The sequence below is a fragment of the Pholis gunnellus genome (genome assembly GCF_910591455.1).
Source record: "Pholis gunnellus genome assembly, chromosome: 23".
NCBI lineage: Eukaryota > Metazoa > Chordata > Actinopteri > Perciformes > Pholidae > Pholis > Pholis gunnellus.
Window position 1 is genome coordinate 12,861,401 of NC_136550.1, and position 13,835 is coordinate 12,875,235.

At 44.2% G+C, this 13,835-nt stretch overlaps 1 protein-coding gene across 5 annotated transcripts in view; it reads left to right on the plus strand.

Annotated features, from left to right (window-relative positions):
* Positions 1-13,835, plus strand: part of nrxn2b (neurexin 2b) — a gene marked incomplete at both ends in the record, with an annotated part of 555,263 nt that overhangs the window by 195,908 nt on the left and 345,520 nt on the right. For all 5 annotated transcript variants that reach the window (XM_079184308.1, XM_079184309.1, XM_079184310.1 and 2 more), the window contains one exon: positions 6,896-7,197. In XM_079184308.1, the coding sequence (XP_079040434.1) occupies positions 6,896-7,197 (302 nt within the window). The remainder of the gene's footprint in view (positions 1-6,895; positions 7,198-13,835) is intronic.

The window sequence follows — 13,835 nt, forward strand, 5'->3', positions numbered from 1 at the left end:
AAATTGTTTTTTGAAGGGTTTCTTAAATGTTTACAAAACATGCGGTACATCATAGCTAACAATTAGAGCAATTACCGTCATTAATTATCATTTCAGTGTTTGTTCATGCTAACTATAAACTAAAGCATTTATTAATGGTGGTCATTATACATTGTTACATACCTAATTATGATATTATACATCATTGTATGACAAACATGTTTAACTCCATGCTGGTGCTGCAATATCCTTTACTTTCTGTTCCAGTTAAAAACGATCATTTCTGTTGATCATGATTATACTAAAGGAAGTTGACTGTCTCATGCAGCATTTCCTCAAATGCCTGATACCTCAACAAGTCTACAGGGTACAGGGTAAGACATGCAGCTGAGCCACAAGTCAGTCACCTGTAAGTTCATTGGAAGACTGTTATTACTAAATGTAATATATAGTACACATTTAAAGAGTGAACAGCAGTGAATCTATTTGCTCTGGACTGAAATCGTATAGAAGTCATTTGTGGAGTCGGTTCATAAAGGTTTGATGACCATTACGTACTCGGTTCACTGTGCTCGGGCAAAAATACAAGATGACCAACTGGAGGAAATCACCTTAAAACATGTTCAGTTCTAATGCGGACAATTTATAGAATCTGCCCAATGAAACAGCAGGGATGAAGAGACTGGTTGTCGCCAAGGCAGTAAATCTTTTTAAAGCTTTTATCCGAGTTTAGGATAGCACGTATGCTTTTGTTAAGCGAGGCTGACAGCTCAGAGTTATGTGTGAGGGAGACTAAAGCAGGTAAAATCCATGACGAGTGAAACATAAAGCTGGCAGGGGGCACGGAGATCTGAGCAATCGATCAATCGTCTCACCTCAGCAGTTAGTCTGCACCCCACCACCCTCTGACTCTAGAACTCGCCCTACTTTTTAAATGTCTGCATTGCCTCGTCCTCTCTTCTTGTCTTTCTCCTGGTGACTGTCTTCTTTCATTCTTGCTAATGCGGATATGAGAGAGATGTGTTGTAAGTGTGCCAGAGCTCTTTATCAATGCCTAGGAGTTGAGCAGGTATATTCCTATGCATCTATTTACTTACGTGGTGTGTAGTTGCACGCCTGTGCATGTGCCCCGGAGCTAGCACAGGACACTAGCCGGTGCCTGTGGACCCAGCAGGCCTGTTTGATTCATGAAGCAGCATTAAAGCTTTCATATGCTCCACACATTTCCCACCGCTCTCTCACATCTCTCTGCTGAATCCTTCCTCTAAAGCTGTCTGATACCCTCTTTGCGGGGTGGATGGCTCTCGTCGGAAACTAATAGAGGCTGACTGTGTATGCACGTGCGTGTGTGTGTGCGTGCGTAAGAGCAGTGAGGTAATGTGATGTGTTGAGTGGATTTGCCAGCATGCGGTCATCTGTGTTTTGGATGTTTTCACTTGCACACATACTTGTCTTATTCCATTATCTCTTTTTTAATTCTCCTAAAACTACCTAATTATTCCCAATATGTAATCCAATCGGCCTAAGAGCAGTATGTTAAGGTTCATTATGCGTTGACAAATGCTCCACACAAGTTTGGATGTAGCTATTCATGCAGCTCATCTTATTAAACCTGCTCTCTCTCAGCCTGAGCTGAATCCAATTTAATAACACATGCTGCACTGCGCTTTTATTACTGTAATATCCAACCAAAGAACAGCCTAAAATGGCACTTTCGGGGCCACGGTGACAAACACAGATTGTATTTGTGTTCTCCTGCCATTATATCACCAGTTGTAATGCTGTGTTTCTTCCAGAGTGGAAACACTTGGTTTTAATATCAATAGATCATAATTCATACCGTTGCTGTTGCAGGCAAGTTAGATAGTGGACCTGTTTACACATCCTGACGCTCATACTTGTCTTGTGGCTCTCAAGTGAAGCCATAGTAGGACTATATGGGTACAGTACAGAGTGTGTGTGTGTGGGTTGGAGTGTGTGATAGTCCAAGTCAATAGCATTGATTCCACTCACTTCAGAACAATGACTGCCACGGGTCGCAGAGTGCAAGCTGCTTGACACGACGGACGACTGCAGCAAAGTGCTTAGCTATTGCTGATAGCATGGCTGTGACAGAGGTGGCAGTGGCGGTTGAGGTTATTGAATCTATTTTGTGTAGTGGATAAAAGCAGGGGGGGGGGGACAGGTATCGCCAAACAGATTGGACACAAGGGGATATGCTTAATCTCCAGGAGGATGATGAAGATCCAGATCCAAACATCTGGAATGAGGCACGGACAGTCAGGGGAGAGAAGTCCCAGGACGGCTGATGGTCCGCCACAGAGAAGCTAGAGTGAGAGGAGAGGAGAGGGGGAGAGGGGGGTGGGGTAGGGAGAGAGAGGGCCACACAGCTTTGAAGGTTAGAAAGAAGCAGTGGTTTTCAGCACGTTTACAATATTCTCTCCGGCAGGACAACCATCGTCTATAATTAGGCTTAAGGCCCGAGGTAAACAAAGAATAAGCAACTAACTGAAAAGGGTTGTGAAAAGATGAGTTAAGTTTTGATCCTTAACAGAGTCAAACTGTCTGATGTCCACAGACTGGTTACTCCAGAGGAAGGGGAACAATGCTGTCTTCTTTTTAAATCTGGAGACAGGAGCCCTGTAATATGACAGCAAAGAGCACAGTAGGAATATAAGGGTCAAGGAGCTCAGGTATGAAGGGGCGTGCCCGTTTACATTTTCAGTCATCAGATGCTTAGGTGCCTGATGTGACAAATATGGAGGCATGTCAGATCAGGGGAGTGGAAATCAGGTGTGAAATTGTACTGATGCCCGGGTTGAAACATCATTTTGTCTTCCTGATACATCAGATGTCAGCTAGAGAGCAGCAATTCAAGAGCTGGTAGGGGTCTCTTGTTAAGATATTTCAGCAAGAGATGTGCTCACAGTACCACCGTATGGGTGCTTAAAATCTCTTCTTTCCCAGCAAGCGGAAGCTCCAACAATACTATCTGTGTCAGCAGCATCATTATGATCTCCGCTAGGAGGATTATGCAATTGGTCGTGTGTGCGTGCATCTGTGAGTGAGGTGAGTAAGTAAGTGAGTGACAAAGACCTTTCATTGGCTGTTTTATACTGCCATTGACTGCCTGCTGACTCCTCTCTCACCACTCTTAACCGGCCTCGGCCAATAAGGCCCACAAGTGATAACACAGCTTGTATTGTTTTTGTTGGTGTGTTCAGCTAACTGCTAACGGAACCACCAGTTCACACACTACTGAGCATCTCTCAGTCGCTGCACTGCAGACACAGACACAATGGGGGGGAAATGGTTTCCACTCTTTTATTGTCTTGGACGGTGTGTTCGGCTAAAAGAACGACCAGTGCACACGCTGTTGAGTACATCGCTGCTATGTGAGCAGGCAGCTTGGTTAGTTTCATGCTGTTTTTGGCAGGATAGTCATTGATTCCTATGTGATGACTTTGAGCTCATCGCCGTTTGTTTGAATGAAATGTGTTGAAATGTGTTTTTAGACACGCACCTTTCTAGTTCACTTCTTTCTGTCTTTGGTGTTTCCATCGGCACATTTTTGAAGCCACTGAACTTGCGACTGTGGCGCGTAGGAGAAGCAGCCTGAAGTGCGAGTGTCACGAAAGGCCGCTGGCGGATATATGTGGGCAGGTTGATAAACACTTCATTACATCTGCTTAGTCATGAGGCAATTCATGGTCGGAATGCTTTGTCTAGACACGGGGAGTATAACGTTTGACCCCTAAGAATACACGGTGCTACAGGGCCGTCCGCCAAACGTGGTGAAACGAACCACTAGCTGAGCTCAACATTTAAATAATAATCAAGATATTATTACGGGTTGCTAAATTTTGAATGAGTCATTTCTGTAATGTAGTCGGGGCCTTCTGTGAGGTTAATTGAGACCTTGACAGCACTTAAGTCTCTGCTGCATACTTGTGTTTCTTGTCTTACCTCTGGCTACAGCATCAGCTCTTGGGCTTTATGGAAAGAGGTTTGATCTGAGTGAAAAGCGTATACTGCTACTCCGTGTGTGTGTGTGTGTGTGTGTGTGTGTGTGTGTGTGCATGTAATCACAAAAGTGCTACCATGGGAGGGAGAGGATGAGATAGAGATGTTCAGTGGATGTAAGATAAAAAAAACGGATACATAGCGGCTCCGAGCACATATTCAACAGAGCTGAAGTGTTCTCAGAGAGGTCACGCCTTATATTAGTTTATGTGTCTTCAAATCTGAGGCTTAAGTGATCCTCTTCTGTGTCCAGGGAAGCTGGGAGGAGGGCTTCTCCAGTGTGGAGGGGGAACAGTGACTTCCTGGAGCATGCGGGAGATGCAGGGAATCACTAACTCTTAACGAGACGGATCAGTGTCAGTTGTTGGATTGCACAGCAATGTGTTACTGGCTTATCAATAGTTTTGACAATAGACTCTGAAGTCAAAAACCCAAATCATATGACCATTCATTTTAAAATATTTTATCGAGGGGCATTGTTGTGACTGTTGCAACAGTGAAAACCGTCCCCCCCTTGTTCTTTCCTGTCACTCCCTGATCCTCTCCAGCTTTATCTCCTCTGCTCAGCCTTCTATTCATTAAACAGACAGACACAAAAGGAAGTTTTTTGTTTTTTTGGTCTCTCCATTGGTCTCTCCATTGCATGCGGCTCCATCTCGCTGAGCTCACGGAAGCAATCACAAGCTGTTTGTTGCTTACCGTTAAACAGCCCGTACTTTGGGAGGGGGTCCAACTTAATACATAATTGAAAATGGTTGCTGTGGTCCATTTGCCACGCTTTTTGTTCTTCCTACATCAGCAACGCCGGCGCTGCCAGGAGGCTGCTCCTGGGGGATGTGCTTTCTTTTGTTTTTGTTTTTCCCTCCATGCCATTTTTACCCTTCATCTCTTTCTCTTCCTCCTTTGATGCCTTTTTTTCCGATGACAATTCGCACTTCAGTTGAGGTTACTCTGAATTTTGATTTCAGCCCAAATGCTCTTTTAAGTTGCTCTCTGTGTCCCGATGCCATTCGTCCCTCGCTGCATCCGATTTTTTCCCCCTCAGCACATGAGATATTTTCTTTTCAGCACTATAATGCTGCTATCTTAGCCGCCCCTCCCTTGGAAAGGAGATATAGTAATCTCAATGGAAAATACCTGCCTAAATATTGATTGAATGGAAAAAAATGTAATAACTCAGCTCAATCATCCCCTTTAATTTTCCAGAAGTATAGCAGTAAGCATGTCACGCTACCTGTCGCTAACTATAGCTGTTTTTCCCTTTTCATATGCCTTCCATGCCTTAGTTTTCGTGAAATAATAATCAACTTTGCTTCATGTAGGCTACAACAGGTTGAACTGTCCGTGGTCATATCTCAGTATAGAGTTCTCAGCTTTGTCATGGACACAGTAGTATCCATCCCCTCTCTTGTCCTCTCACCTAAGATTGCTCCTCTGGAGAACTCGCTCGCTCATGAAATTTGGCTTTCAATCTGTCTGCCAACGAACCACCCCCCTCTGGCCAGCCCCCGCCTCTCTCCCCAGGGAAATGCACCGATGTCTTGGAGCGATCTCGCTGTAATGGAACTTCAGGATAAACTAGATTTGATGATCCACCCATGCAGGGGCCTCTTGGCAGTTTGAGTTTGCCTCCTCTCTTTCCTGTTTCGGCCCTATACCTCATTACCTGAGGCCGATTCTTCAACATGGCCCCACCAGGGGAACAGAGGTGAGGAGGGGCAAATGAAAACAGGAAGTGCGACGTCACTTCAGATCACAGTTCATGTTGATTTGTATAACCGCTGAGTGGGGAAGAGTTGAGAGATCTCACCGTTATTGGTGGTGGTTTGTGCCCCCCCCCCCCCCCCCCCAAAAAAAAAAGAAGCGGCAGATTTGTACCATTGATTTTATGATTTGAGGTAATCAGCATATTATGTATAGTTATGGTGAAGCTCTATCGATCCATCGGGGAAATGTCAAGTAACTCAGGATGACGGACATGATAAAAATAAGCATTTAACGTTAGAAACAACAAATACAAAAGACTGTATGCTGGTATAATCATAGGACATAACATGTAGCACTAGATAGAAGCTAATCTCATGCTCCCTGGCTTCAGTGTCCATGCTTTGTGATTGAGGTGTCACTGTTGTGAGTTCCGTTGCAGCGGTACTTTCTGTTGTGACAGCTGCAGGTGTTCATTCAGTTCCTGACAGATGCACACTGCGCCCTCCCCTGCTGCCGTGAGGCTGCTGTTTGACATGTGTCCATTGTACAAACTGGCTGTTTTGACTGCTAGCGTGTGAACGAAGCTCCCCGCAGTGGAAGGAGGCCATGTGCTGCAGACAGACTGACAAGCATTAGCAAAGTTGTCAACACCTATTCTGCCGTTTCTGTTTGCCATCCTCCTGTTATTCTCTTCGCTGTTTTCTCTCTCACCACTCTCCGATGCTCCCGTACCACTCTTATTTTTTTCACGGCAGATGCATCACCCTACACCCAAGGTCTTTTATGTGTCGGACTATTATGTGCTGTTAATTTATTTGTGAACTGAACAAATGCTATTTTTTACCCCGTGAAGTATCTATGATGAAAACATTTATTTTATGCATTAGAGGTGCAGCAACAATCTGTACTCTAGCGCTGGAATCAATAAGCCCAGCTAATCGGTCTCATCTCAAAATATTTGACCCATCCTTGCACAGAGAAGTGATGCAGCGAGCGAGGCCACGAGTGAAGCTGCTCAGAGGCACTATTTCTTTGCTTTTAATAGCTAGAATCTGGCTTTATAATGTTTTTAATCAAGTTCCCCTCCTGGCATATTTTCGGACACCATAGTGGTATAACCCTGCCTTCATATAGTATTTATTTAACTGACCTTTCTGTTTTCCTCATCCCTTCTTTTTGTCTCCAGGTAAAGAAGAGTCAGTAGCCACCTTCAAGGGCAACGAGTTCTTCTGCTACGACCTGTCGCTGACGCCCATCCAGAGCAGCACCGACGAGATCACGCTGTCCTTCCGCACGCTGCAGCGCAACGGTCTCATGCTGCACACCGGCAAATCGGCGGACTACGTGAACCTTTCCCTGAAGAGCGGCGCGGTCTGGCTGGTCATCAACCTGGGCTCGGGGGCGTTCGAGGCCCTGGTGGAGCCCGTCAACGGCAAGTTCAACGACAACGCCTGGCATGATGTGCGCGTCACCCGCAACCTGCGCCAGGTAAACACTGCCCGTGGAATCCAGGGCCACCGCAGTCGGAGTGGTGCCTCTGTCTGCCACCCACCGACTCTGTCTCTACTGCTTTACTTGGCTCTCAATCTTTAGGTCTTTGCTCTCTGCAGACGGAGCACACATGGAGCGTTTGTTTCACCTTCCTTCTCTCCTCTCCTGTTGCTTGCTACCCACGTTAACAGAAGTTTCTTTTGTTTTCTAGGTTGACATTGAACAGGAGGCTGGTGCTGTTTGTATTTCTGGGCTTCATATTTTTCTTCTATAATGACCAAAGATCCATCTCACCTTCAAATTCAAAGGTCACTCAAAGGCGACATGTGAAAACCCAACACAGTCCAAGTCAAAATGAGACTATAGTCCCAATCATGATGAGATTATAGTTAATATACATCATAATGCAATGCAAGACAACATGCACATGTAAGGTGTTACCAAGGACACTGTTTCGTTATTAATGAGCAAGTGAGGAAAGTGCTCTGCTCAGTATGTATGCACATAATGTACTCGGCTACACAAATGGAATGCGCCCTAATTCATCAAAGGTGACAATGCACTTAAACCCTTTCTGAACAAATTACCCAACACATCTTTACAAACCTTTAATCGTAGCTAATGGAAAACCAAAGAGCCCCAGCAACCTGGATGTTGAGCCCCGTCCCTGTGCTTCTTCCGTCTACGAAGTTTTTCTGTTGTTTTACTTTTTTTAAGCTAAGTATATGTAGATACAGTGCACTCTCTGGAGGCACCAGGTCATCAATTGGCAGTTGCAGTTAGCAGCAGTGAGTTACAATCAATTTCACTTACACTTGCCGTGCTTACTTCTTCACTTTATTTTTTGCTAATTGTAATTGGAATGAATGGCTTGTCAGACCTAATAATGGGCATTGTAAGTGGGCCCGAATGCAAAAAAAAAAAAGAAGCCTGATTTGAATGCGTGACCACAGAGATGGGACATCAACTTCTTTTGTGTGCGCCTGCAAAAACATCCCCAGAAAGGTGGGGGAGGTTGGGCAGCCGCTAGTATCCAACTGTTGTTCTATGAGACACTGGAGAAGGAAAAGTTGAGAGCAAAGGGATTCTTAATGTGAACTAAGTGCTGTGAAATTATAGGGAGACATTTCCATGCCCACCAGGCTCTGCAATTTCTGTCATATTGCAACACTGCTACAATTAATTCTAAATGTGGGAACTTCGACATGGAAATAGTCCAGTATTTCTGGAGCTGGTGTTTTATTTGCATGTGGTGGACATGCAGAAGACACACACAGAGTCTCAGACGTGGCATCTCAGACTCACACACACACACCCACACCTACACACACAAACATACACATCGTGGGTGTAAAATATGTTATGCTGTAGAGACATGTGATTAGCAGAGTGAGACTAGCTTAATGAGTTTGGGAAGCCAACACGGTTTTAAAGATTTACAGCATGAGCCAACCCACCTACCGCCAACTGCACCATAATGACCATTAGACACAAGTAAGAAACACACACACACACACTATACTGTTATCTGCCCGTCTCACTGTTCATCCACCTTTGTGATGTCCGTCTGTCTGTCAGTTTAAATTGGCATTTACAATAGAATGCGTTATAACTGATTATACTCTCTCATTTGTACCCGGAATTGAAGAATGTACACATCACATGTTGCTGTTGAAACTAGCAGGCACATCTACTGTAGCAGTGTTCAGGTAATCTCACTTTGTTCTTGATATTGACAGCAACAGTCAGTGTCGCTGACCCGATCCCGAGCGCCTCTACTCAGGCCATGCCATGACTTAGAGCTAACCGCCCACACCATCGTCCAGGCGATCTCCATTAACTCACATAACAGCTAGAATCCCCAGTGGATCGCTGTAATTGACATAACGTGCAGCCTAAGTGTTAAAGAGCTCTCTAGATTTACACCGGACCGTCCCCACTGAGAGACACCAGGACAAAAGTATTGATGACACATCGACCGTCACTGACTCTGTGTTTACTGCCGGGCTGATACCCGGCTGATCAATGAGCGCTTGCATTCTTCGAGGTCTCGTAGAACACGCATTCAGTCACACGGCTACACACGTCAGAGGAACACTGTAGGACAACCTTAACCTGTATGTGGATCTGTTCTTAGCTCTTTACCTCTTGGCGGTCGGCTCAGAGAAAATTCCCCACCCTTTGACAGCCACAGTTTTCATCATAGGAGGATGAAATTCTGCGTGGAGGTCAAGTGTGTGTGTGTGTGTGTGTGTGCGTGTGTGTGCGTGCGTGTGTCTGTGTGTTTTCATGGCAAAAGAGGGCATGAAAAGTGTCCTTGAAAAAAAAGGAGGAAAAAAAAGGCAGATCATTTCTAAACTAATTTAGACACAGGAGGCATCATGGCACTGAGCAGAGTTCCTCTTTCACAATTGGAGCAACTCTTTAATAACTGATTTTTTTTTACATAACTTAATGACTATTGTTTTTTTCTGGGTTTAATGAATATTAATTGATCGATAATTAGAAATAAAAGAAACCAAAATGTACGTATTAGCTAATATTTTGTGTTGCCAGTTGAGAAATATTTTACAGGGTTTAACAAAAATCAATGAAACTGAAGAATATGTCAGACAGTGTAACTATTTTAATCATTGGAGTAAAACAAATACAAAAAACAATTCCTGAAAATGAATATAAATGTTTACAGTACTGAACATTTCTGAACATACAGTTATAATGAGGAACTTTAAACTGGTAATGCCACATGCTCAATGTAATACTGCTGCCTCTATAAGTAAACAAGGCCATCAGAGAGAAGATTGGCTGTTTCTATAGAGTTATTAATATTTATCATCGGTACGGCAGATTTAGATGTAAACATGTCGGCTTGTGCTTTCTGACAAAGGTAAATAATTATTAAACTGAAGAACTATACCATTGGTCCTCTGGTAGTAGTTTAACCACGAGATGGACGTGACAGTTTACACGATATAAACATTTTCACTTCCATGGTCATCTAACAAATAATGAACCATGATGAACCAGATGCTGTTGCAGGGCGGCTTATTTGAATTTGACTGTATGTTGCTTATGATTTAGTCCATGTCCTGTATACAGTATAGTGTCCAAAAATATTCACATCACTCAACAATCAAGGAAACTTTGAATGAGTGAAGGGATGAATACATGCCACATCTACCCTTTTTAATTGTTTTAACATCGTTTTTGCAGCTCATGTGTGGCCATGCAAATAAGCCATCAACATGCACGTCTTGTCCCACCTACCACGTTTGGTGTTGTTGAGATGCTATGAAAACTGTTAAATACGTCATCTGATTGACTACAAATGTAAACAGCGCAGCCACATTCTTCATTTCCACTACTCTTCCCATTGGAGCTAACACGATATCTTGCATTCAGAATAGCCTGCAGTCTACAAGACAAGCGTTGGATTCCAGCGGAGGCTATCGTACAGCCCCAGTGGTCTCCAAAGTCTCATCCACTCTCTGTCTCTTGTTCTTAATGGGTCATGCATATCTACGGCTGCATCAGTAAGCAGCAAAATAAGTAGAGCCAGTCTCTCTCTCTCCCTCTCCCACTCTGTACGTGCATATTTGCTGTCTTTTCTCCACAAAACCTATGAATTTGTCAGCTTTGTGCGGAATAAAATGAAGCAGACAGAATTAGGTGAGGTGATAGGGACTCTCCGCCAAGAGAGAGGAGGGGGGGGGGGGGGGGGGGGGGGGGGGGGGGGGGGAATGGGCACTCTCCATTCCTAACAGATGATCACAGATTCAGAGCTCCCCTTGGTGGCATCTGGCAGTACTGCAAGTGTGCGTGTGGAAAGTGGTGTGTGTTTGGCTAATCCCTGAAGAGTACAGTTGATAGGCAGGCAAGGACACTTGCCTTGACCTCTCATCAGTGCAAGTCTCCCCCCAACACACACATCCGCACCCGTTCTACCCCATGCATTGTGCATATTGGTTGGCATAAGGACCAAGAGATCCCTCCCTCACCCCCTCCCTCCCTCTGCTGTCCCTGACATGATGAGCTACCATCACGGGCATCTTGTAGACTTCAGCACTGGTGACCATCCCTGCCCTTTCGCCTCCTCTGGGATCTCACACACACACACACACACAGCAGACAGAAGAAGAGCAAGGACAAAAATGGAAACCTTCTTGCCCGAGTGTCTTGGGAAATGATAGATATTTATATATACGAGACACTGCACCAAGATAGAAGACATTGTGAAAATAGGTCAAATATCAAGTGTGCAATGACAATGTAGTCAGCATAATGCTAGCAGTGAAAGCCCATCCATGCACAATGCATAGTTTAAATAACAACTGCTCTTTCTCTGCTGTGCACTCTGCGTGTATTGATTTTCTGATCTTTTTTAAATCACACTCCGATTTTTCCAGAAGACCTGTTGAGACATGGACGACTCCACACATAGCTCTACTCCTTTGCTTGGATCACTTTTAGCTTTGACATCTAGGAAAAGAAAGCAGCGACCGTTCCATTGAGAATACCTTGGACAGAAACAAAAAGGACTGGCGCCTGCGTTATTATGTTCCCTACCCATTACTGCCATTACAGTAACTCAAAGACATTCAATCGGCTTGCGTGCATTGCAGAGTGGCAGTAGATCAAGTGCAGATCAGGTAGAGGCTGGCAGTCTGTGGGACTCTTGATGAATGTTTGGTGGTTAATGCATTGCCTTTTAAACAATAGATTCAGGTTCTGACAACATCGACAGCAGTGAGACGGGAGCATCTGACAGCAGTCAGCTGCCTTAGTTCATCAGCTTCCTCTCCTGCCACATACTCAGTATTCCCACAGCATCAGGAGCTCAGAATTCAGGGCAACGGTCCTGTGTTTGGATCCCAACTTAGTTCTGATTAGACACTGATATGAAGCTACTATTGAGGTTAATATCCCTCCAGTCAGGCCAAGTAACATGATTAGCTGCACTCAGTTTGTTTTCTATCGATTCCACTCTGTGCAGATCTGTTATGAGGATACAGAAGCAGTAAGCGAGAAAGTTTCTTTCGACATGGTCAATGGAGAAGTGCTCCTAGACGCGCATACATGCATGCACAGTGCCATTGATTGGTGAAAGTCTGTTTCCAGCAGCCATGGCTACTCCATAATGTAGTAAAACATTTGTGAAAGAATCGCCTGCTATGCATGATGGGGGTGTTCCACCCTGCTGCTCCGTAGTTGACTATAGTCTAGCTTTTGTAAAGGTCTTTGTTCGACCCCGATAATATTGTGAATGGTTGATTTTTCTTTTTCCAAGGACTGCTTATATTTTAGCAATGTAATGCCCAAATAAATGATGGATAGAAAACTTTCGATTTAGTGGAAATATTAATGCAAATGATATTTGAAAATAATATTAATCTACATACTAAGGTATTGTTTGAGTAACTTTCCATGTTTACAATCACTGGAAAAATGTGAATGGCCTCACACGACAACGGCCCGTCTGTACGCTTAACAGGCACTCGCGTCACACAGGAGGCCGCAGTCAGTCAGAGGAAACATGACACACACTGTCGGGAGAAAGGAAGTGTGCGCTTGTATGTCTGTATTTGTGTTTGTTCACGAGAAGAAGAGAGAGAGAGCAGATGATCGGGTGCACAGTGGAGAATGGCAAATGAAGTGTGGTGCTGTTCTCTGAGACTAAAGGAATATCAGAGCAGTGGGAGGATAGGGGGAGCCCACAAAGAGAGACAGCAGTTTGTTCTCTACTAAGAAAGCAAAAGCTTTCTTTTAATTCCCCAATGTGACTTTACAACCAGACGATTCAACATCCACAGAACTGGGACAGTAACGTCGTATCATCTGTCCTTCTTTTGTCGCCCTTTATGTCCACCTTGATGTTCTTTAAGTCCCCCACACATTCACACTTCCTTTCCATATAATTGGACCTTGGATGCAGCCACTGGGTCAATGAATGGATCAAACAGAGTTTTGTCACGCTCTCTTAGTGCTGAATGCACAGCCTGCAGGTTCAGCTCCCGGCTCACGGCTCAGTTGGACGAGGCCAGCTTTGATCTGCATCAGGATGGAGTTCCGCAGAGGTCACGTTGAGAATCATAATCTGTTACTTATACAGTAGCGACCGCTATGGACCATTTAAGAATCCACTGACCGATACAATGCATATCTTTTATTTACTCAGGGACTACAAAGCCTTGATCTAATGAGAAAGGAAAATATAAGTCTTTGTTTTGCAGTGGCCCAGATTGATTTAAATCACTAGTGATTCAACCTCCAAAGGGAAACAGCAGTATAGCGTTTATCTCTTTTGAATAAGCAAAAATCCCCAAAAAGGTTGGATATGTAGCACAAGTATCTGTTTTTGATGTGTTGCATACCACTTTTAAAACTTCTATAAGAGTAACCACTCTGTCCACGTAACTTTCACAAATTGCCAGTGAATGCACAGGTATTGCATGTGGTTGTTTGTGATTGTGGCGACTCAAGCCCTCGCAGTTAATAATGGATAATACAACTTAACACACACAGACTTTACAAGCAGCGAGGGAACATGACATAGAATGCAATAATGCAAAGATAGTTATTCTGTTGAGTGCACAAACACGCCGCATGCTATTCTAAACTTCCTTCTAGCCTCCATG